A 20,964-nucleotide genomic window follows, 5' to 3' on the forward strand; every position below is an offset into this window, starting at 1 on the left:
GACCCTAGACAAAGAAGTTATTAATGACGCTGGCCCAGGAGTACCCCTCATCCTTACAAAGTCTCTGTTTGTCCCGGGTCATTTCGTTACATCTCTCCCCTTTCGGTGGGAGACTGACACAGGAGGAGACCCCAAACGGGTTGACTCCGAAGTTAGTCAGTAGTACCAGTCCTTCAATGCTGGTATCAATACCGTACCCCAAATAAATTGCTCCAAACAGAGCATTACTCACCCCGCCAACCTCAGAGAACCTGCCTGCCGCTGGGGAGAGGCCTGGACTGGCCCTTCTCCCTGGAGTCCTTTCAGCCACTGGAGAGAAGACAGGATGACTGGGCTCAGTCCATCATGTTGTTGGGGATCTGGGCCAACTGGCCCCCATCCCTGGGGTATATGAGTGGAGACTAAAGTCCCATCCACTGGTGGTAGAAAATCCCCTGATGCTTGCAAAGCAAAGCCGACATCCTCCTGTCTCGGTGACGCACCATTTTCTGGGGTTGTGTCAGCGGAGACCACAGTCCCATCCACTGCCCCAGGAACTCCCTCTCCTGCTAGGTGAGAGCAGAGGCTTGTGGCACTCTGCTATGTCGCCAGCTCTTCTGCTGGGTCGCTTTGAGTGGAGACCACAGTCCCATCCCCCGATGTCAGCTCAAGCTGCAGTTGTGTGCAGCAGCCAGTAGCATCCTGCCCTGCTGCCAGTGATTCAGCTGGGAGTAAATGCTTTACCACCACAGCTTGTTGCTGGGGAGAGGGGCCAATTGCCCCGGCTCCCTGGAACTCCACTATCATGGTGACTGGCATCTGTACCTCTCCCCTCTCTTCAGTTGGTGCTGCTGTGACTTCTGCTGCTGCAGCACCTCTTTGCTGTGGCCAAGTGGCATCCACAGCCGCCATAACTCGGTCTATGATCTCCGGTGGAGGATTAGGTCCATACTGTGCCAGTCCTCCTGAAGATGTTTTATCTTCTGCTCCCTCTGCGCCGGCAAGATAAGGTCTGCAACCTTATTCTTGTAACGTGGATCAAGAAGAGTTGCCAGTCAGTAATGATCCCTCTCCTTGATAGCACGAATACGAAGATCCTTCCGCAGGCTTTGCAGGATCAGGGAGGCCATTCAACGTAGGTTTGCTGAGGCATCCGGTGCGGAGTCCTCTGGGTCACTGAGGACGACATGATCCGCAGCCACCTCATCCCAGCCACGTACATGTCCATGGGGTCCTTGGGACTGTAATTGATCCCTTGAAGACTGCTGCTTAGTGCTAGGCTCCACCTCCATGCCGACACAATTCTCCTCCTCCTCTTCCTGTATGATAGGCGGGCAAGCAGGAACACTGTCTGGATAAAGGGGGCCTTGAGAGGTAAGGAAGTCCTCCTCTTCCTCCCTCTGTTCTGCCTCAAGGAACCTGTCCATTTTTCCACGCAGCATGTGCTACAACATGTGAATAAGAGGGACAGTCTCACTGATGCATGCACTGTCACTGCTCACCATCCTCGTGGCCTCCTCAAATGGTGACAGGACAGTGCATGCATCCCTGATCAAGGCCCACTGGCGTGGGAAAAAAAACAAGCTCCCTTGACCCAGTTCTGCTGCCAAATTGGCACAGATACTCATTGATGGCCCTCTGCTGCGTGTGCAGCCGCTGCAGCATGGCCAACGTAGAGTTCCACCTGGTGGGCATGTCACAGATTAGATGGTTCTTGGGTAGGTTGTATTCCCTTTGAAGGTCTGCCAGCCGAGCACTGGCATTATATGACCATCGGAAATGCACACAGACTTTCCTGGCCTGAAGCCCGGGTACCTGCCCAAGAACCGCTGCACAACCAAATTAAGGACATGAGCAAAACAGGAAACAGTGTCAGTTGTCCCTGTCGCAGGGCGGAGAGGAGGTTGGTGCCATTGTCGCAAACCACCATTCCTGGCTTAAGCTGGCGTGGCATCAACCACCTCTGAGCCTGCCCCTGCAGAGCTGACAGAACCTCTGCCCCAGTGTGGCTCCTGTCCCCCAAGCACACCAGCTCAAGCACCGCATGGCATCTCTTTGCCTGCGTACCCCCTTGAACGCCTACGGAGCACCACTGGTTCCGAGGACACATCAGCACAGGAAGAGGCCACAGAGGAAGAAGAGGAGGGGTGGAAGAGAGAGGTGTGTCACAACCAGTAGTAGCATTTTGGAGGTGTGGTGGCAGAACAACCTCCAACACTACTGTACCTTGTCCTGCGTCCTTCCCAGCTGCCAGCAGAGTCACCCAATGCGCCGTGAAAGATAGGATTACTTGCTGGACCATGAGTCAGCGGTAATATGCACCTTACCACTGACTGCCCTGTCCAACGAGGCATGGACATTGCCTTCCACATGGCGGTAGAGAGCCTGAATCGCCTTCCGTGAGAAAAAGTGGCGTTTGGGAACTTGCCACTGAGGTACCGCACATTGCACAAACTCACTGAAGGGGGCAGAATCTACCAACTGAAAAGGCAGCAGTTGAAGTGCTAGCAATTTAGCTAAGCTAGCATTCAACCCCTGGACATGTGGATGGCTGAGAGAGAACTTCTTTCCGCGCTGCAGAAGCTGGGGCAGGGAAATTTGCCTGGTAAAATCTGCCATCAGTGTACCGATAGTAGATTACCCGCATGTACTAGGCTGTGACACACCTAATTCTACAACTTCAGTCCTATCAGTGCAGGCTTCAGAGAGGACTGAGGGTATAGTGGGGTTGGAGATCCTAGCTGATGAGGGGCAAGGGGAGGTCCGCTTTGTTCTTTGGTGTGGGTCTTTGAGGTACGCTTGCCAACGAACTGCATGGCAGGTCGACATATGTCTGGTCAAGCATGTGGTGCCCAAGCAGGTGATGTTTTGGCCACACAGGATACGCTTGAGACATATGTTGCAAATAGCATCGGTGCGATCTGATGTACTCATCTCAAAAAAGGCCCACACCAAGTAACTTTTGGAATAACGCTGAGACAGAGCAGCGCCCTGCACATGCGTAGCTCTGCGTTGTGATGCAGTCGGTGTGCTGCCCTTAGGCTGGCCCCTGGAGGGCATCCTGCCTCATTGGAGATGTGCCTCCTCCTCCTCCTCTCTCCTATCAAGCACCCACGTAGAGTCAGTGACCTCATCATCCCCTCCCTCCTCATCACTGTAGAAAACCTGGCAGTATGCTGCAGCTGGGGGAGCATGACTGCCAGATTGCTGTCCTTCTTGGGCACCCCCTCTCTCTGGGCTCACGTTACTGCCTTCCTCGATGCTGCGCATCCTCATGCAGCATGTACCCAACACTGAGGTCAAACAGTTCAGGGGACTCCTCAGGAGGACATGGTGGGGCTAGGGAAGGAGTGAGTGATGCCATTGAGCAGTGGGCAGAGGACGCCTTGGCAGCTGCTTTGCCAGACAAAGCACCCTGAGCCTGGGTGAGAGGATGAGGACGGCTTGGTCATCCACTCTACCAAGTCTTCGGCATGTTGCGGCTCAACACGGCCAGCTGCCGAAAACAAGGACGAGCGTGTCCAACGGCCACGTGCTGATGAGGATGCACCGTATCCATGACCAGCACTGTTGCCTCTAGACGCAGAGCCTGCTTGCCCTTTGTGACTCTCTGCCTCTCCTTGTCCTTCCAGACATAGTAATTGCCTGCAGAGGACAAAGGCAGTACACACACCTTGTAGCTTTACGTGAAAACTGCAGAGGACATGGGCAGTACACACACTATGTAGCTTTAGGTGCAAACTGCAGAGGACACGGGCAGTAAAAACCAAGTAGCTTTAGGTGCAAACTGCAGAGGACAAAGGCAGTACACACACTACGTAGCTTTAGGTGCAAACTGCAGAGGACACGGGCAGTACACACCACGTAGCTTTAGGTGCAAACTGCAGAGGACACGGGCAGTACACACCACGTAGCTTTAGGTGCAAACTGCAGAGGACACGGGCAGTACACACACTACGTAGCTTTAGGTGCAAACTGCAGAGGACAAAGGCAGTACACACCACGTAGCTTTATGGTGCACACTGCAGAGGACACAGGCAGTACACACTACGTAGCTTTAGGTGCAAACTGCAGAGGACACGGGCAGTACACACCAAGTAGCTTTAGGTGCAAACTGCAGAGGACAAAGGCAGTACACACACACTACATAGCTTTAGTTGAAAACTGCAGAGGACACGGGCAGTACACACCAAGTAGCTTTAGGTGCAAACTGCAGAGGACAAAGGCAGTACACACCAAGTAGCTTTAGGTGCAAACTGCAGAGGACACTGGCAGCACACACCAAGTAGCTTTAGGTGCAAACTGCAGAGGACAAAGGCAGTACACACACCACGTAGCTTTATGGTGCACACTGCAGAGGACACAGGCAATACACCACGTGAGAATACTGCAGCTAGCACAATCACCTGCCTGCCAGTAACTTAGTAAGAGCTGATCTAGCTAAACTATACAGTGTATAAATATATGTACAACACCTGGGATGCATATATATGCTCTACACACTGTAACTTTAACTGACTAGCCTGCCTGCTCTATCTACCTAGAATAAATGACACTCTCTCTCACTCTCTGTCTTCTCTCTCTAACCACCGACGCAACACACTACACAAGGCCGACCTGCAGGCGGCCTTTTATAGTGTGGGGCATGTACTAAACCCCCTGAGCCATAATCGGCCAAAGCCACTCTGGCTTTGGCCAATTATGGTTATCCGTTTTTTGCGCGCTGTGATTAGCCAAGCATGCGGGTCATAGTGCATGCTTGACCAATCATCAGCCCGCAATGCACTGCGATGCCACAGTGAATTATGGGCCACATTAACGTTCATATTTTGACAAACTGTCGAACATACGATGTCGATTCGAATGTGAGTTCGACTCGAACACGAAGCTCATCCCTACTTACAGAGTCTGTCAGGGGGCAAGTGGTTCAGTGTGATGGATCTAAAGAGCGGATACTATCAGATTCCCATGCACCCTGAGGATAAAGAGAAGACGGCCTTCATTACCCCAGTGGGGTTCTTCGAATTCGACCACATGCCCCAGGGATTGTCAGGAGCTCCAGCCACCTTTCAAAGGCTGATTGAGAAAACAGTGGGAGATATGAATCTAATTGAAGTGCTGGTGTATCTCAGTGTTCGGCAAGACTCTGGAAGAGCATAAAGAGCGATTGGAAAAAGTCTTTGTCATGGTCTTACCTCTCTCCTGTCTCCTTCGTTTGACATGTGCTGGCGGCCATCTTGGTTTCTAGGTCTCTTGTAGCCTCCCACCCTGCGGCTCCTCCTTCCCACTGGGAGGAGCTGGATGCCTGGCTCACATATATAGGAGGTCTGTGACTTCAGTTCCTTGCTTGGTCCGCCTGTGTGCACATGCTTCTAAGACTGCTGCTGCTTCTGGTTCTGATCCTGGCTTCGTCTGACTTCTCTGCTGGTTCCTGATCCTGGCTTCGTCTGACTTCCCTGCTGGTTCCTGATCCTGGCTTCGTCTGACTTCCCTGCTGGTTCCTGATCCTGGCTTCGTCTGACTACCCTTCTGGTTCCTGACCTCTGGTTTCACCATCCGTTTGGACTTTTGCTTTACAGCTTGATTTTCAATAAAGCCTTCTTATTTTCACTTATCTCTTGTTGTACGTCTGGTTCATGGTTCCGTAACATTAGGACCAAGCCATGAATTTTGACGGTACAGAGCCATCCTCGCTACCCACGCTGGTTGCCAGACTTGATCAGCTGGAGTCCCTGTTGGGTCAGTTCGCCGTGGCGTTGCAAACCCTGCTTGAACGCACGGCTCATGTCGCTCCCGTTGCCGATGGGTCGGTTGTCGCTCCTGGGCCCGCTCCTACTGCCGCTCCGGTTGTTGCGCCAGAGTCTACCCCGACACCTGTTGTTGCGCCTGCGGTGTTTCGGGGTATGACCGGTTCTGCCCCCCTTCCACAACGATTTGGGGGAGAGCCAACTCAGTGCCGAGGTTTCCTTAACCAAGTGGGCATTTATTTCGAGTTGCTGCCACATGCCTTTCCCACTGAGAGATCAAAGGTGGGCTTCTTGATCTCGCTGCTCTCGGACAAGGCCTTGGCCTGGGCCAGCCCTTTATGGGAGAACAACAATCCGGTGGTTGCCGAGTTTTCCGGTTTTGTTGCTTCTCTTCGGAAGGTATTCGATGTGCCGGCTCGCGCTGCCTCTGCTGCGAAGCTCCTTATGTCCGTCAGACAGGGTTCACGATCCGTAGCCGAATACGCCATTGAGTTTCGTACCCTGGCAGCAGAGGTAGGTTGGAATAATGAGGCTCTGGTCGCTGCTTTCTCTCATGGTCTCTCGGATGCCTTGAAGGATGAGGTTGCAGCTAAGGACCTACCAGTGGAGCTCGAGGCTCTTATTTCTTTCCTAATTTTGATTGACACCAGACTCAGGGAGAGACCTTCCTTTAAGGAGCGCCTGTGGAGGCCTCCTAACAGTTTGGCGCCTACTTTTGCTGTCCCACCCGTGCCTCCCTCTCCTCCCACGCCTCCTGGTGTTGACTTGGCTGGGGGGGAACCCATGCAGCTGGGGTTTGCTCGCCTGTCCGAGGGGGAGAGGGTACTCCGGAGACGCGAGGGCCGATGCATGTACTGTGGTCTCGGTGGGCATTTTCGGTTGGCATGTCCGAACCGTCCGGGAAACTCTCGCACCTGAGATCCTGTCGGGGGCAGATCTTGGGTGGAGTCTCCTCGTCCCCGGTTTCCCGTGTTGATAAACCACTGATCACTGTTGTCCTCTCCTGGGTCGGGGGCTCGGTGACGACCCAGGCGTTGGTGGACTCTGGTGCTGGTGGTTTTTTCATTGATAGTGAGTTCGCTGCCGCCAATTCCATTCCTCTACAGGCTCGAGGTTCCCCGCTGGCTCTAGAGGCGATAGACGGCAGACCCCTCCAGCCGTCACACGTGACTCATGAGACCCTTCCAGTGGGGATAGCCATTGGTGTCGCTCACAGAGAGTCGGTCTGCTTCCAAGTTATTTCGTCTCCACACTACTCGGTGGTCTTGGGGTACCCCTGGCTCCAGAAGCATAATCCGACTTTCGACTGGAGATCGGCCGAGATCCTCTCATGGTCACCACAGTGTGGGGCTAAGTGCATCCATGGGCCTGTCAAGTTGCTGTGTACTTCCTCGGACTCTCTGTTGCCTCCTGAATACGAGGAGTACCGGGATGTATTCGATAAGGTACGCGCAGTTGCCCTACCTCCGCACCACCCCTATGATTGTGCCATAGAGTTACAGCCTGGTGCCGTTCCTCCTCGCGGCAGGGTCTATCCACTGTCGGTTGCGGAGAATGAGGCCATGGAGGAGTACGTGATGGAGGCGCTGTCCCGTGGTCACATTCGCAAATCCTCGTCCCCGGCAGGGGCTGGATTTTTCTTTGTGAAAAAGAAGGGCGGTGAGTTGAGGCCTTGCATCGATTACAGGGGTCTCAATCGCATCACGATCAAGAACGCTTACCCGATACCCTTGATTTCAGAGCTGTTCGATCGCCTGAAAGGGGCCACGGTCTTTACCAAACTCGACCTGAGGGCGGCATATAACCTGGTAAGGATCAAGGCGGGCGATGAGTGGAAGACCGCGTTTAACACCAGGACCGGTCATTATGAATCCTTGGTTATGCCCTTTGGGTTGTGCAATGCGCCCGCAGTCTTTCAGGAATTCATCAACGATGTTTTCCGTGACCTGTTGCAGCAGTGTGTGGTGGTCTATTTGGATGACATCTTGGTATATTCTGAATCCATGGAGGCCCACATTCTGGATGTCAAACGAGTGTTGCAACGGTTACGAGAGAACAAGCTGTTCGGTAAGCTTGAGAAATGCGAATTTCACCGATCCCAGGTAACCTTCCTAGGTTACATCATTTCCGCTGAGGGGTTCTCCATGGATCCTGAGAAGGTCTCGGCTGTCTTACAGTGGCCCCAGCCCAGTGGTCTTCGTTCCCTGCAGCGCTTTTTGGGCTTCGCCAATTATTATCGGAAGTTCATCAGGGACTTTTCCATGCTGGCCAAGCCTCTCACGGATCTGACCAGGAAGGGCAGTAATTCCCAGGTCTGGCCGCTCGAGGCCATCCGAGCTTTTGAGGCCCTAAAGTCTGCCTTTGTGTCGGCTCCGATTCTGTCGCATCCCAACCCTGGGTTGCCCTTTGTCCTCGAGGTGGACGCGTCTGAGACGGGAGTAGGCGCTCTTCTGTCTCAGCGTAGAACACCAGAGGGTCCTCTGCTTCCTTGTGGGTTTTACTCCCGGAAACTGTCTCCCGCGGAATGCAACTATCAGATTGGTGACAGGGAGTTATTGGCCATCGTGCAGGCCCTTAAAGAATGGAGGCACTTGCTCGAGGGCTCGGTGGTTCCGGTTCTCATCCTGACGGACCACAAGAATCTGACCTACCTTTCTGAGGCCAAGAGATTGACACCACGTCAGGCCAGATGGGCTCTGTTCCTGTCACGTTTTAATTACGTGGTCTCCTACCTACCCGGTTCCAAGAACATCAGGGCGGATGCCTTATCACGGCAGTACTCCGAGCTGTCCAGGGAGGAATCGATTCCGACTTCGGTCATACCTCCGAATCAGATCCTGGCCGCCATTCGCACCAGCCTGACCTCTCCCCTGGGTGAGCAGATTTTGGCGGCTCAATCTGGTGCTCCCTCTGGGAGACCCAACGGCAGATGTTTTGTGCCTGAGGAGTTGCGCACTCGGTTGTTGCGAACCTACCATAACTCCAAGACCGCGGGGCATCCTGGAAAGAATCAGCTGTCCTGGGCTGTTTCACGTCTGTTCTGGTGGCCTTCCCTACGTTCCGACATCGCCGCATATGTAGCGGCATGCTCCGTTTGTGCCCAGAGTAAGTCCCCTCGGCACCTTCCATTGGGCCTTCTGCAACCCATAGCCACCGGGGACCGCCCATGGTCACACCTGGGGATGGATTTCATCGTGGACCTCCCTGCATCCCGAGGCCATACGGTCATTCTCATGATTGTGGATCGGTTTTCCAAAATGTGCCACTGTGTTCCTCTCAAGAAGTTACCCTCTGCACAAGAGTTGGCCACGATTTTTGCCAGGGAGGTCTTCCGGTTGCACGGTTTGCCCAAAGAGATTGTGTCGGATCGGGGGAGTCAGTTTGTGTCCAGGTTCTGGCGCGCCTTTTGCTCCCAGTTGGGGATTCATCTCTCCTTCTCCTCGGCCTACCACCCTCAGTCCAATGGGGCCGCAGAACGATCCAATCAGGCCTTGGAGCAATTCCTTCGTTGCTATGTCTCCGATCACCAAGACAACTGGGTTGACCTCCTGCCTTGGGCTGAGTTTGCCAGGAACACGGCGGTGAACTCTTCCTCTGGGACGTCTCCCTTCATGGCCAATTATGGGTTCCAACCTGCCGTGTTACCGGAGGCATTCTCTCCCCAGGATATTCCGGCTGTGGAGGATCACCTTTCCGTCCTACGTGCTTCTTGGGTACAGATCCAGAGGTCCCTTGAGGTCTCTGCGCAACGCCAGAAACTCCAGGCTGATCGCAGACGAGCGCCTGCTCCTTCCTACCAGGTCGGAGACCGTGTATGGTTGTCCACCCGCAACCTCAACCTTCGAGTGCCCACTCCCAAGCTGGCTCCTCGCTTTGTTGGTCCCTTCCGAGTGCTTCGCAGGGTAAACCCGGTAGCATATGCCCTTGCGCTTCCACCTGGCATGCGGATCTCCAACGTGTTTCATGTCTCCCTGTTGAAGCCACTGGTGTGCAATCGCTTCACTTCCTCGGTTCCTCGGCCTCGTCCGGTCCAAGTGGGCAATCACGAGGAGTATGAGGTGAGCAATATCCTGGACTCACGCCTGGTCCGCGGTCGGGTGCAGTTTTTGGTCCACTGGCGTGGTTATGGTCCAGAGGAGCGTTCCTGGGTTCCCTCCGCTGATGTCCATGCTCCTGCCTTGCTCCGAGCCTTCCACGCACGCTTCCCTCAGAAACCGTTTTTTGCACCGCGGAGGAGGGGCCCTTGAGGGGGAGGTACTGTCATGGTCTTACCTCTCTCCTGTCTCCTTCGTTTGACATGTGCTGGCGGCCATCTTGGTTTCTAGGTCTCTTGTAGCCTCCCACCCTGCGGCTCCTCCTTCCCACTGGGAGGAGCTGGATGCCTGGCTCACATATATAGGAGGTCTGTGACTTCAGTTCCTTGCTTGGTCCGCCTGTGTGCACATGCTTCTAAGACTGCTGCTGCTTCTGGTTCTGATCCTGGCTTCGTCTGACTTCTCTGCTGGTTCCTGATCCTGGCTTCGTCTGACTTCCCTGCTGGTTCCTGATCCTGGCTTCGTCTGACTTCCCTGCTGGTTCCTGATCCTGGCTTCGTCTGACTACCCTTCTGGTTCCTGACCTCTGGTTTCACCATCCGTTTGGACTTTTGCTTTACAGCTTGATTTTCAATAAAGCCTTCTTATTTTCACTTATCTCTTGTTGTACGTCTGGTTCATGGTTCCGTAACAGTCTTAAAGAGGCTTCACGAAGAAGGCCTGAAACTTTCTTTAGAGAAGTGCCAATTCTACCAGCCCTCAGTCCACTACCTGGGCCACATCGTATCCGCAGAGGGGATAGCCACAGATCCTGAAAAGCTGGATGCCGTCACCTCTTGACCGAGACTCACTAATGTGACCGAACTTCGGTCATTTCTGGGGTTTTGCTCCTACTACCGAAGATTGGTAGAGGGGTTTGCCAAAATCGCCCGTCCCGTCAACGAATTGCTGAGGAGTGAAGGAGAGGATGATGTCCCAAAACCGGTCAAACCCGTGAAACCCACCATGGGGCCCAGGAAGCCTAAAGAATCTATCCAGGACCAGTGGACCACCAAGTGTAAAGAGGCATTTATCCAGTTGAAGAATAGCCTAACCACTGCTCCCGTATTGGCCTATGCTGACACCAAGAAACCCTACGAGTTGCATGTTGATGCCAGTCGAGATGGACTAGGTGGGGTGCTATATCATAAGCACGATGGTCACCTGCGGCCTGTGGCCTATGTGAGTAGGAGTCTGGTCCCTGCCAAGAAGAATTACCCCACTCACAAGCTTTAATTCCTGGCCTTAAAGTGGGCTGTAGTAGACAAGTTAAGAGACTACTTATATGGGGCCGATTTTGTGGTAAAAACCGACACCCATCCACTTGCATACCTTCTCACTACCACCAAACTGGATGCCACATAGGTGGTTGGCTGCCCTTTCAGGATTCACCTTTAGACTGAAATACCGACCAGGAGTTGGGAATAGGGATTCAGATGCCCTATCCAGAAGGCTCCATGGCCTCAGTGACCCCACCGAGGAATAGACTCAGCTGACCCCAGAAGAAGCGCAAGCCCTATATCATATCAGGGAGCTGAACTTCAGGCCGGGGGAGGGTCCAGGGCCGAAGAGATTGGAGTTTCGGCTGCTGGTGTGCCCAAATGTTACTGTAACGTAACCCAGGTGGGAGAAGAAAGCCTACCCAAGCTGTCAAAGCAGGACTTGAGGAGAGATTAGTTGGAAGACCCTCTGGGAAGACTGGTATTGAAGACCCTAAAAGACCAATGCCCTTATATGCTTCTCACAGACTCCCCAAAAGAGGCTCGACTGTTGCATAGAGAGTGGGACCGGTTGCAGTTACATCAAGGGGTGGTCTACCGAAGGGGCCCCTCTGATGGTCCGGAAGAGAAGTGGCAGCTGTTCCTGCCCAAGAAGCACCGAGAGATGGTCCTAACTGCTCTCCATGACGATCATGGTCATCTGGGACCATAAAGACCCTTCCATCTAGTAAGAGACACATTCTACTGACCCTTCATGCGGGCCGAAGTCGAAGGTTACTGCCACTCTTGTATCTGATGTATTCATAGGAAGACCCTGCCTCATCAAGCCGCCCCAATGGTCCATCTTCAGAGTCAGGGACCCATGGAGTTGGTGTGCATTGACTTCCTTTGCCTTGAGCCTGACCTGAGTGGACAAGGGAATATTCTGGAAGTAGCTGACCATTTCACCAGATGTGCGCAAGCATTCCCAACAAAAGATCAGCATACTTCGACAGTGGCAAAAGTCTTGGTGGAGAAATTCTTCCTACACTATGGATTGCCCCAACGTATTCACTCGGATCAAGGGAGAGACTTTGAAAGTAACCTCATAAAGAGGCTGCTAGACATGTTGGGCATCAAGAAGTCCAGAACCACTCCATATCACCCACAAGGGGATGCTCAACCTAAACGCTTCAACCAAACCCTCCTAGACATGTTGGGGACTCTAAGTACAGAGAAGAAACAGCATTGGAGCAAACATTGTGCACGCCTACAACAACACTGCAAACGATGCTACAGGATACTCTCCCTACCGGTTGATGTTTGGACGGGAAACTCAACTGACAGTGGACCTGGCCTTTGGCATATCCACTTACCATACGTCAGCAACATCCCACAAGGGGTATGTGGATCGCTTGCAGAAGAGTTTGAAGACGGCCTATGAAAAACCCCAAGCCACTTCAGACCAAAGGGGGTTGAGAAACAAGAAAAACTTTGATCTCAAGGTCAGAGTACAGGACTTACAGCCAGGGGATAGAGTACTACTTAGAAATCTGAGTATTCCCGGAAAACAAAAGTTTTCTGACCACTGGAAGTCACAGCCATATGTCATCTGTAAGCAGTTACCAGGCCTCCCAGTATATCAAATTAGGCCAGAAGGGAGTGTAGGCCCACTAAATACATGGCATCGAAATCATCTAATGCCTCTCTCTGAAGCAGTCCGCCTACCTCCCATGACAGATTTGCAGGTGACCCCCTCAACCTCTCAAGGGTCCCATCCAGTTACTAGATCCCAGTCATTACTTCAAGATGTGGAAGATGAAGACTCTGAGGAAGAAGGGATGGAACCAGATTGGCTATGGTTGTCTCAGCCACAAGTGCCAACGACCTCTCCTGTATCCCCTCCTGAAGTGACTGACAGTGGAACTCTCCGACCAGAGGCCCCTGAGTTTGTACCTCACGCTATGCTCTCTCAGGACTTAGAGGACAATTTGGCTTCCCTGCCATTAGAGGACTCCAAAGAAGTCTCATCACTTTCAGAAGAAGAACTGGATGATTCAGAAGAAATAGAGTTCAGTGTGCCTGAACAAGAAGGAGCAACAGAGGAGGTCACAGAGGCATCAGAGTCTGATACTCTTGAAACTTTGTCACTTAAAGAGCAAAGAGAGAAAAGAGTCATTCACCCTCCCAAGAGACTGACTTACGATCAATTGGGTGATAGCTCTGAAGAAGCCGTACTCACTTTGAAACGGACAATTGAGACGCCTGGTCCTTCCACTGCAAATTTGGTGGAGGACAACCCTAGCTCACCCCCTGGCACATCTGGTTGGGCCGTACCAGTTCAGGTGGCCTGCAGGCAGGAAAACCTCCTCTCCAAAGCTTGGTGGGGGTTCCTCTGCCTGGTTCTTTTACAAATGTGAACTGTCTTATACCTTGTTTACACCAACTGTATTTTTCTCCGTGTGTATTCGACAAAGCATGTACCAGGTTAAAAACTGCTGCTGTCTTTGGGGACCAAAGATTTTCAGTGGGGATAGTGTGTAGCAAGGTGTCACTTTGCAATGTGGCCGATAGACTACAGTTTTTAATTGAGAAGGAACTCAGCTCCCTCCGGTGGCCAATTGTTATACTGCCACCACTTGTTCGGTTTAATTACATCACAACAATGCATTATGGAACTTGAAGTACAGGGAGATAAAGACTCCATTGCCTTGGGTGTTTAACAGACTACGATGCCCACAGTGCTACTGTGCTACCCAGAGTACATTGCATCATGCACAGCCTTCTGGGAGAAGCTAATTAAAGGAAGGGGAGGCTTGCATTCGGTCTCTTGGGACAGCAAGCAGGAAGCCTGTGCTGAAGCATGCTTCAAGGGCGCCTAGGCCTCAGAAGCCTGGGCCTACAGTCACCAGTGCGGATCACCTATCTTGAGGGGGATTCTTGGTGCAGTGTTTGGCCTACATTCCACGGCAACCAGAGTCGCCTGTCCACCAGCACTTTGTGACGGCTGCGCGGAGGACCAGAGACTGCCAGTTACGGAGAGGCCGAGAACCGAGACACTACAGATGGAGCGTACCGGAGAGGCGAGGCCTCATTGGGTGAGAAGGGCACCTGCCCAACGATATAACTATCGCAGGAAGGTGGATTTGATAAACTCACCATTGTTGTTTGGAGGTTAACACGCCATGTGCAGGGATACAGTGCATCCGGCAGTGACTGTGCATTAAAGGAATTGGCTTTTGTGTTGCCAGCACGCCATATTTACTTTGAATGTTCGTGTTCCATTTTTCTTTATACCTATTGGATTACAAATTGTTAACGTGCACCAACTAATGCTAGCAAAGACTTCAGTTAACCAGAAGGAACGATTACAGGACTCAGTCTGATTAACTAAGCTATCATAGTAGGACACGTGTCTAAGAACTGCCCGCTAGGGGAAGCTAGAGAGTTATAGACTCATATAAATAGCATAATTATTATATTCTCATTTTATACCATATTGTTGTTCCTGAGAGCTGGGTGAGGCCTAGTGGAGAGATACTCCGGTGCTGGTAGTACTGTATTGGGGAAATCCCTCCACCACGCTCTTACACAGGTCTGATTTTGGTCTGTATTTTTTTTTTTTCCACCTCAGACTTAACCATTTGCGGAGGAAGGTCGCGAGACTTGCCCGCCTTTCATTTGCCCGCCATATCTCCTTCCTGGTTTCGCATCATATGTGGAAGTTTTTATGTGTGGGTTTTTTTTTTTTTTTTCCTCTCGTATCCAAAAAGAGCCAATATAATTTTTTTCTACTTTTGCATATTTTTAAACATTTCTACTTTAATTCTTATAACCCTTCTACCCCCCCACTTCCCTCCCGCCCCTCCCCCTGGAACTCCAGTTGCCTTTCTGTGTCTTCTGATCATTCTTTTTTTTTTTTTTTTTCATCTTAATTTTAATACTTTCTTATATTGGATCCCTCCTTAAGAATCTAAAAAAAAGTCTTACCAAGTACTATGCCCTATGCACCCATTAGCTCCGCAAATGTCATGGAATTTTTAAACTCTGTCCACCTAGACCAGATCTTTTCAAATTCCTCTAAACCGTCTGAGTCACTTAACCTTAGAAATTCTAAATTTTGAATGGAATTCATTTTATTACACCATTCTTTAATGGAGGGGCTTTCCCTTTCTTGCCAGTGACTGGCTATCAGGCTTTTAGCAGCAGTTAGCAGATGGGGTAGTAGACTTTTCTGATATTGTTTCATAGGTAATCTTATCCTCTGATGCAAACATCCCCAGGGATCATCTGGAATCTCTATGCTCGTTATTTCAGTAATTAATTGTCTAATCCTTCTCCAATACAATTTAATTTTTGAACAATGCCACCATATATGAGCCATATCTCCAATCTGCCCGCATCTGCGCCAGCACAACTCTGAGGCTTCTTTCTGATATTTATGAGCCTTGTCTGTGGTAATATACCACCGCATTAAACATTTATAATTTAATTCAATTATTTTACTATTTGCTGACAAGGTATGCACTCTTCTCCATACTTGTTTCAATTCTAAGCTACTCAGAGAGGATCCAAATTTCTCCTCCCACTTTTTAATATATGGTGGAATATCCAATTGATCTACTTCTATTAAATTTTTATAAATTTCAGAGATAACTCCTTTCCCTGATTCTTCTTGACTGATTCTCTCAAGGGGACGTAAGTTTTCCGCAGATCTACACGGCTTTGGAAGAGCCTCAAAAAAATGTTTTATCTGGCCATACCGCCATTCATTTATCTCTATTACCTCCCCTTTGTTCTTTAATTCCTCATAGGTGCTTAATTTGTCTCCTGTCATGACATCCTTCAGCTGAGCATTTTTTTTTTTATCCATTTCCCATATAGCTTCTCTAACCCCGGTGCAAAATATTTTGAGTCTTTTAATGGCATAAATGGTGAATTGAAATCCCATTTTTCCCCCTTGTGAACTTTGTCCCAAATTTTAATCGCGTGCCGCGTAATGCTATGCGATTGCTTCCCTAACTCCCTATATTTATCTGGAATCCAGATAATACTCCCTAATAAAACGTTGCTCATCTGGTATTCCATGCTTAGCCACCTTTTTTGCTTAGTGTCCCTAATCCAGTCTATCACTCTCGTGAGAATTACTACTTCATAATAACTTCTAATGTCTGGTGCTCCCCATCCCCCTTGTGTCTTATTTTTTTTTAAGGTTGCCCAGCTGATACGAGCTTTTTTACCCTGCCAAATAAATTTTAATAAAATTGTTTGTAGAGTCTTAAAATACTTCAGGGGTAGAGCAATCGGTAGCATCTGTATCTTATACATGATTTTGGGCAAAATTACCATCTTAAATATATTCATTCTCCCCCCCATGATATCTGACCTGCCGTGAGTCTACTAAGTTCTGTTTTAATATCTTCCAACAAGGGAACAAAATTTACTTTATAAATCCTCTCTTTTGAAATTGCTATTTTTACCCCTAAATATTTTATTTCCTTTTTCCCCCATACAAATGGGAAATCCTTTTGATAAATATTTTGGTCTTCCTTGGCTATATTAATACTTAGGGTTTCTGATTTAGTTGGATTCATTTTAAAGTTAGAGAGCTCTCCATATTGTTTCATTAGTTTTAGTAAGTTTGGTAAAGTTATTCTCGGGCATGTTAAGTAGAACAGGATGTCATCCGCGTAAGCCGCGAGTTTATGTTCCTCCCGTCCAACTTCTATGCCCTTTATATCAGGATTCTTCCTTATTCTCCTTAATAGTGGTTCTAATGCTAGGACAAACAAAAGGGGGGAAAGGGGACATCCCTGTCTTGTGCCATTTTAAAGTTCAAAGGCCCCAGAAAGGGTCCCATTTATTTTTACTCTTGCACCAGGTTTATTATACAATACCTTAATCCGGTTTAACATTTTTGGGCCTATTCCTATTCTCTCTAGTGTCTTGTATATGAAGCCCCAGTCCACTCTATCAAACGCTTTTTCCGCATCTACTGACAAGAGTAGACCTGGGGCTCCACTATCACCAATTTTTTGAATAGCTAACAATGTTCTGATCCCGTTATCTCTCCCCTCCCGTCCTGGAACAAAGCCAACCTGGTCGGGGTGGATCAGGTCCTTCATTATTTCCTTCATCCTATCTGCTAGTATTTTGGAGAAAATCTTGGTGTCACAATTCAACAGAGAAATAGGTCTGTAATTCGAGCAAAGTGTACTATTCTTCCCCTCTTTCAAAATTAAAGTAATAGTAGCTTCAATAGCTTCTTTGCCCATGTCCCACTTTTCACCTAAGCCATTCAAATAGGAGCACATTTTCGGGGCCAAAATATCAATAAACTTTTTATAATAAAGAACCGTTAAGCCATCCGGTCCAGGGCTCTTACCGTTTGGCGCGTTTTTTACTATTTCTCTAATTTCCTCTTCTAAGATCGGGGCTTCAAGTTTACTGAAATTATCCTCTGATATTACCTCCCACTCTATTTCCTTTAGAAATTCATATGTTTTTTTTCCTTTAATCTTAGTTCTTCCTTAGTCTCATGTTTCTTAATTGAGTAAAGTTTTTCATAGTACTCTTTAAAGCTCTCAATTATTTCGCTAGTTTTATGCACAACTTCACCCCGACTTGTTTGTATTTTCTCAATATAGTTAACATTTTTTTTTTTTTTTAATAAGTTTGCTAAATGTTTCCCTGGTTTATTGTTCCATAAATACCTCTCTTTCTTTACTTGGTTAAATGTGCTTCTAGTTTCTTGTTCTATTTGCTCTCTTAACTCCTCTCTCTTAATATTTAATTTTAATAAAGTTTCTTTGTTTCTATCTTGTTTATGTTGTTGTTCTAGCTTATAAATTTCTTTTATGAGTGTTGTTCTATTCTCCTTGTTTCTCTTTTTTTTTTCCGCCCCCATCTTAATTAGTATATCGCGCACAAACGCCTTATGGGTATCCCAAACTATGGCCTCCGAGACATCCTCTGTTAAATTTATTTAAAAAAACTCCTCCAGTTCTGATTTTATTCTGGTTTCTATATCTTTGTCCTGTAGGAGTTCTTCATTAAGCCTCCACTTCATATTATTTTCCCGTCTCTCCCCTATTTTTAATCGTAATGATACTGGCGCATGGTCAGAGAAGGTTACTATTCCTATACTAGAATCACTTATATTTTCTAAAAACCTATGCTCTATCAAAAAAAAAATCAATCCTTGAGTAAGTCTCATGTACAGGGGAGCGGAATGTATAATCCTGCTGTTTTTTATGTTGTATCCTCCATACATCTACTCAGAGATGTATTATGGCCTAGGCTGACAAGGCCCAGGCCTAGGGCGGCAAAAAAGCGCCCCCCACTAGCACATATCATCTTCCCTCTCAAATCACTCCCCAGCACATATCCCCATACCACCCTCTCCACCCCATATTAAAAGATGCTCTGTCCCCCTGTGCTCATCCCACCCTGTGCTCATCCCACCCTGTGCTCATCCCACCCTGTCCCCCTGTGCTCATCCCACCCTGTGCTCATCCCACTCTGTGCTCATGCCACCCTGTCCCCCTGTGCTCATGCCACCCTGTCCCCCTGTGCTCATGCCACCCTGTCCCCCTGCCACCCCGTGCTCATGCCACCCTGTCCCCCTGTGCTCATGCCACCCTGCCACCCTGTCCCCATGTCCTGTGCTCATGCCACCCTGTGCTCATGCCACCCTGTCCCCCTGTGCTCATATCACCCTGCCCCCTGTGCTAATGCCACCCTGCCACCCTGTCCCCCTGTGCTCATGCCACCCTGTACTCATGCCACCCTGTGCTCATGCCACCCTGTCCCCCTGTGCTCATGCCACCCTGTCCCCATGCCACCCTGTCCCCCTGTGCTCATGCCACCCTGTGCTCATCCCACCCTGTCCTCATCCCCCCCTGTCCTCATCCCACCCTGTCCCTCTGTCCTCATCCCATGAAAATGACAGGACAAGTCTTAAAAAGGAAGGGGTGCGTCATATATAAAGTAGGGGGTGCGCGAGTTTCACCAGGCCTAGGGCAGCACAAAACCTAAATACACCCCTGCATCTACTAATTGAGCCTGATGGAGTTTTTTCTTCAGTTTGTTTCTCCATGCCATTCCGGTCCCCTGTGCACGAGACGTACTGTCTAAATCTGGGTCCATGTGAAAATTTAAATCCCCTGCTATTATAGCTATTCCCCGTTTAAACTCCATGAACTCACTTATCGTTTTCATTACATAGCGGATAGGATTTTTATTTGGGCAGTATATATTTGCAAATGAGATTTCTGCTCCATTCAGTTTTCCTCTCAGGAACAAGTATCTGCCCTCTGGATCTGACCTTCTCTCATCTATTATAAACCTGATCTCCTTGGCAAACCCTATAGCCACCCCTTTCGCTCTGCTAATTGGAGAATCACCAAAATACCATACCAGGTAAAATTGTGTCATATTTTTGCGATTTGCTTCTAAGGTAAGATGGGTCTCCTGTAACATAATCACATCCCCCTTCAATAAGCTAAGCTCTTTCATTATATTTGCGCGCTTAATGGGTGCATTTAGGCCCCTGACATTATAAGTCAAGTTATGGTCTGTATTATTTAAACTTGTTCTTAATCTTTATCATTGACTCTGTCAATAAGAAGTCAACTGCTGTTTGTTTAATCCTGTTTCATCTTTTCTCTACCAAGTAAACACTTCTTGGTAAAATTACATTTTGTGTGGAGCCTTATCTATTATCATTTGGACAGGTGGTCAGTACAAGGTAATAACATTCAACTGTATTTTTATTAGTGTGTGATATTATTGTGATTCCCAACTGCCAGTGGGTTCCACAATTGTTGTGTTGTCCAGTTGTGCCAAGAGAGGGTTCGAGCCAAACTTCTGGGGTTGATAGGCAGAGTGTAGACCCAAAATCTAAACCAGCAGCTCCTACGGGGGTACTGCTACAATTACTAAAAACAACTGGTACCAACAGGTTGCTGAGACACTTACACCATTCTTCTTGTAGGTCCAATGAAATAAAATCACTTAAGACCATTCCAGGTGGAAATTTTAGAGCAATTAAGCCAAAAAGCCATTTTTCCCAAAAGTATAATAAACAGGTTAAGGTGGGCACCATCAGAAAGTGCTTGTGATGCAGAAACGAATCAAATGTTAGATTTTACCAGTCACCCTTCACTATTCACTAGTAAAAATTACTATAAAGACCTGTCAAATTCTAAAAGGCAGCAAAGAAAATTTCTGCCTGGTTTAATTGTTTAAATTAGTCCTGATTCTGCCACAGTTTACCATCTATTCACACTCTGGGCATACCTTATCAGCTAATGTTGTGAAGTTTTGACCAGCGTATTTCGCAATGTCACCTAGTCTGAAGATTGGACAAAAAGCATCCTTTTCTTGATGATAGAGACATTTCAGACTATTTGGCAGGTTCCCCCTATTGGATTATAAGAAAAAGAATGTTAATAATTAATATGTAAAAAAAGAATGCTATTCCATTCAATTTATTTTTTAAATCTAGTGGACATGGATAGACTAAATCACACATACAGTGCCTTGCAAAAGTATTCAACCCACACCCCCCCCCCCCCCCCTTGGCATTTTTTGTGTTTTGTTGCCTCACAACCTGGAATTAACATGGATTGTTTGAGGATTTACATAATTTAATTTACAGAACATGCCCACAACTTTGAAGATGTTTTTTTTTATTGTGAAACAAACAACAAATAGGACAAAAGTCGCTTTGGATAAGTCTCTATGAGCTTGCCACATCTTACCACTGGGATTTTGGCCCATTCTTCCTTGCAAAACTGCTCCAGCTCCTTCAAGTTGGATGGTTTGCACTTGTGAACAGCAAGTCTGACCATCGATTCTATTGGGTTGAGGTCTGGGCTTTGACTGGGCCATTCCAACACATTTACATGCTTCCGCTTAAACCACTAAAGTGTTGCTTTAGCAGTGTGTTTAGGGTCTTTGTCC

At 48.7% G+C, this 20,964-nt stretch overlaps 1 protein-coding gene across 1 annotated transcript in view; it reads right to left on the reverse strand.

Moving 5' to 3' along the window:
• P2RX3 (purinergic receptor P2X 3) overlaps window positions 1–20,964 on the reverse strand; it is a 736,403-nt gene that overhangs the window by 372,122 nt on the left and 343,317 nt on the right. The window contains exon 7 of the mRNA XM_040320880.1: window positions 20,299–20,422. Coding sequence (XP_040176814.1) covers window positions 20,299–20,422 — 124 coding nt within the window. The remainder of the gene's footprint in view (window positions 1–20,298; window positions 20,423–20,964) is intronic.

This window comes from Rana temporaria, chromosome 8 (assembly GCF_905171775.1).
Source record: "Rana temporaria chromosome 8, aRanTem1.1, whole genome shotgun sequence".
Taxonomy (NCBI): Eukaryota; Metazoa; Chordata; class Amphibia; order Anura; family Ranidae; genus Rana; species Rana temporaria.